Source organism: Jaculus jaculus, chromosome 6 (assembly GCF_020740685.1).
Source record: "Jaculus jaculus isolate mJacJac1 chromosome 6, mJacJac1.mat.Y.cur, whole genome shotgun sequence".
Lineage (NCBI taxonomy): Eukaryota > Metazoa > Chordata > Mammalia > Rodentia > Dipodidae > Jaculus > Jaculus jaculus.
This window is the reverse complement of record NC_059107.1, coordinates 119,084,264-119,087,419: the sequence shown is the minus strand read 5'-3', so window position 1 is coordinate 119,087,419 and position 3,156 is coordinate 119,084,264. Positions and strand designations below refer to the sequence as shown.

Below are 3,156 nucleotides of genomic sequence, written 5' to 3'. Positions count from 1 at the left end.
CTGTTTTAACAGAGCTTTTCTGAAGCTAAGATTTATGTCTCCTAAAATAGAATCAAAGCCCTCCAAATTACCAGGCTGTTAACTTTTTTCTCATTTCACTTCTTTCAAAGAATAGTCCATTTTGCTTAGCAAACAGAAAAGGGCAAGGGTAATGTAACCTTATTGTGGATATTGGCAGATGTTTCAAACATTCATTACTATATATTAAATATCCTATTACAAATTCTTTTTTTGCATGGATTGTGTCTTTATGTGCTTATACATGTATATGTATGTTATATGCATATACATGTATGTTTGCATGTGGGAGGGTGCTTGTGCATATGTGTATTTGTGTCTGTGGAGGCCAGAGGATAGCCTTAGGTGTCTTTCATCACCATTGTTATAGTTACCACTGCATTGCTGGAACAAACCTCCAACCAGAAGACACTTATAGGAGGAAAGAGTTTATTGCAAGGAAGCCCCAGCATGGTGGTGAAGCTGGCTCACTTCCATACATACATAGAAGAGAGGAAGAAGCAAGCATTAGAACAAACAGCCAGAGCTCAAAATGGCTCCGTACATTCCTAGTGTGTCTGGACTCAAGATCCACCCCCAGTGACACACCTTCTTCAGCAGGGCTCTACCTACAGGAGATTTAAGTAGGAAGTTTAATCTAAACAAAAATACCCCAGTATATGGGGGAACATATAATTACATTCAAACCAACATATTCCACCCCTGACCCCCACAGACTCATGATTATCTTTCCATGAAAAATGCTCTCAGTCTAACTTCATAAGTTCCCATAGTCTTTACCAAGTGTAACACTGTTCAAAAGTTCAAAGTCTCCTCTGTGTCAGAGGGTCACACCCACAGTCTGGTTGTCCCGGAGCTGGAGCTCCGCCAGGCTTGGGTTTGGCCAGTGGCCAGGTGCTCCCCGCCTTCCTGCTTTGCAGCACGCTGCTGGTCATCAAGATGCACGTGGTGGCTGTCATCACGGGCCAAGTGAGGCTTCGGAAAAAGGCTTTCACGAACCCTGAAGATGCCCTCAGACACGGAGGGCCCCAGTACTGCCAGAGTGACCCGGATGTGGAGCGGTGCCTCCTAGTGCACCGGAATGACATGGAGACCATCTACCCCTTCCTCTTCCTGGGCCTCGTCTACTCTTTCCTGGGACCTCACCCTTTCGTTGCCTGGATGCATTTCCTCATCTTTATCGTAGGCCGTATGGTACACACCGTGGCCTATCTGGGCAAGCTGCGGGCGCCCATCCGCCCCGTGGCCTATACCCTGGCCCAGCTCCCTTGTGCCTCCATGGCTCTGCAGATCCTCTGGGAAGCAGCCCGCCACCTGTGACCGGCAAGCAGTTGACACCTCTTGGCTCCCACACTTGGTGGGTGGAGAGCCGCCATGGCTGGACCTAGGGACTTGGTATCCCTTCCAGACTGAGACAGGCTCAAGGCCTGAGTTCCTGGCCACTCCTGGGCCCAATGTGTGTTTGTGTGTCCATGTGTCTGCGTGTGTGTACCCCATGTGCATGCATGGGTGTGTTTCTTAGCCTCTTGGCTCCTGGATGAAGTAAGTGGCCTATTGGAACCACTTAGAGATGACTTGTCATGATAAATAGAACATCCTTCACCTCAAATTACAGCCTTAAATACATCACTTCTTCCCTACTTTAAAAGTGATGACAGCCAGACATAGTGACGCATGCCTTTAATCCCAGCACATGGGAGGCAGAGTTAGGAGGATCACCGTGAGTTCGAGGCCAGCCTGAGACTATTTCCAGGTCAGCCTGGGCTAGAGCAAGACCCTACCTTGAAAAGCAAACAAACAAACAAACAAAAAAAAGAGGATGAGAGTAAGAGCCTTATTAAAGATTCTCAAATCCAGCCTATGGGGAGATAGGCCTGGCCTTCTCTTCTTGGAAGGCTTCATGTAGATCCCAACTAGAGTCAGCAGCCTTTGGACACCAGGGTAGTTGATGTTTATTTGCTGGAGAGCTGACTGAGAAGCCAGCTGAGCCTCACTGTCACTGCTCCCTATCCACGCTCCCCCACCCTCTACTCTGGGTGACTTGCTGACCTGAGTCAGGAGAGTGGACTGTCCTTAGTAAGACCAGCCTAGTTATCCAATGCGACAGTCCCTCCAAAGGGCTGTCAGTCGAGAACAACTGAGCTTTGAATGAGCAGCTGCTGTGGGTCTCTGGAGATGACTCTAGATAAAGCTCTAGCTGATCGAGCTCTGGAGTGTCCAAGTTTGATCCCAGAACCCGTGCAAAAAGTGAGCCGGGCGTGGTGGCGCACGCCTTTAATCCCAGCACACAGAGGTAGGAGGATCCCTTAAATTCCAGGCCACCTGATACTACTCAGTGAATTCCAGATCAGCCTGGGCCAGAGTAAGACCCTACCTCCCAAAACAAAACAAAACAAAAAAGAAAAAGAAAGAAAAAAAGCCAAAAGCCGTAGTAGGCTTCTGTAATCCCAGCGTGCTAATGTCATTGGTGAGATGGGAAGCAGAGATAGGAGAGCTCGTGACAGGCCTTGCAAAGAATAGCAAATGAATGAGAAACCCAGCCTTAATGACCAACCTGAGAGCTGTCCCTGACCTCCACACATGCCTGCCTTCCCTCACACACGAACACGCACATACATGGCCACATAAAATAAAAATGACCAACCACTCAAGGGAACCTTTGGACTTCCGAAGTCCCTGCAGGGTTTGAAGACTGCAGAAGGCCATCCCTGTGGGGAACCGCAGGCAGGCAGGTGGTGTCCCCCAGACTCGCCTTGACACCTGGGTAGCTTTAGTCACTAAACATGAGCATCTGGCCCTCGTAAAAAAAAAAAAAAAAAAAAAAAAAAGTTCAAAGTCTCATCTGAATTCAAGACTATCTCTTAACTATGAACCCTATAAAACCAAAACACAAGTCACAGACTTACAACACATCATGGTATCGAGTAAACATTTCCATTGCAACAAGCCATAACAAGAAGGAAGTGGACCAATGTAAAATCAATAACCAGTAAGTAAACATCAAATATCTGCAGTCCAACATCCACCACCAGTGATGAAATCTTTGCTCACAGCCCAGGGAAAATTCCATCTCAAGGTAGCATCTCTCTATGGCAGCCATTCCACAGTCCTGGTATATCCAAAACATCTTTGGGTCTA

General features: G+C 47.5%; 1 protein-coding gene across 1 annotated transcript; it reads left to right on the top strand.

The window, feature by feature from the left end:
* Positions 1-886: 886 nt before the first annotated feature.
* On the top strand, positions 887-1,627 carry Ptges (prostaglandin E synthase). The gene has a single exon (XM_045153218.1). It carries the CDS (start codon positions 958-960, stop codon positions 1,336-1,338), a length of 381 nt encoding a protein of 126 aa, XP_045009153.1. The 5' UTR covers positions 887-957; the 3' UTR covers positions 1,339-1,627.
* The last annotated feature ends 1,529 nt before the right edge of the window (positions 1,628-3,156 follow it).

Coding starts and splice junctions, on each gene's coding strand:
- Ptges (XM_045153218.1), top strand. CDS start 958: ATGCACGTGGTGGCTGTCATCACGGGCCAAGTGAGGCTTCGGAAAAAG.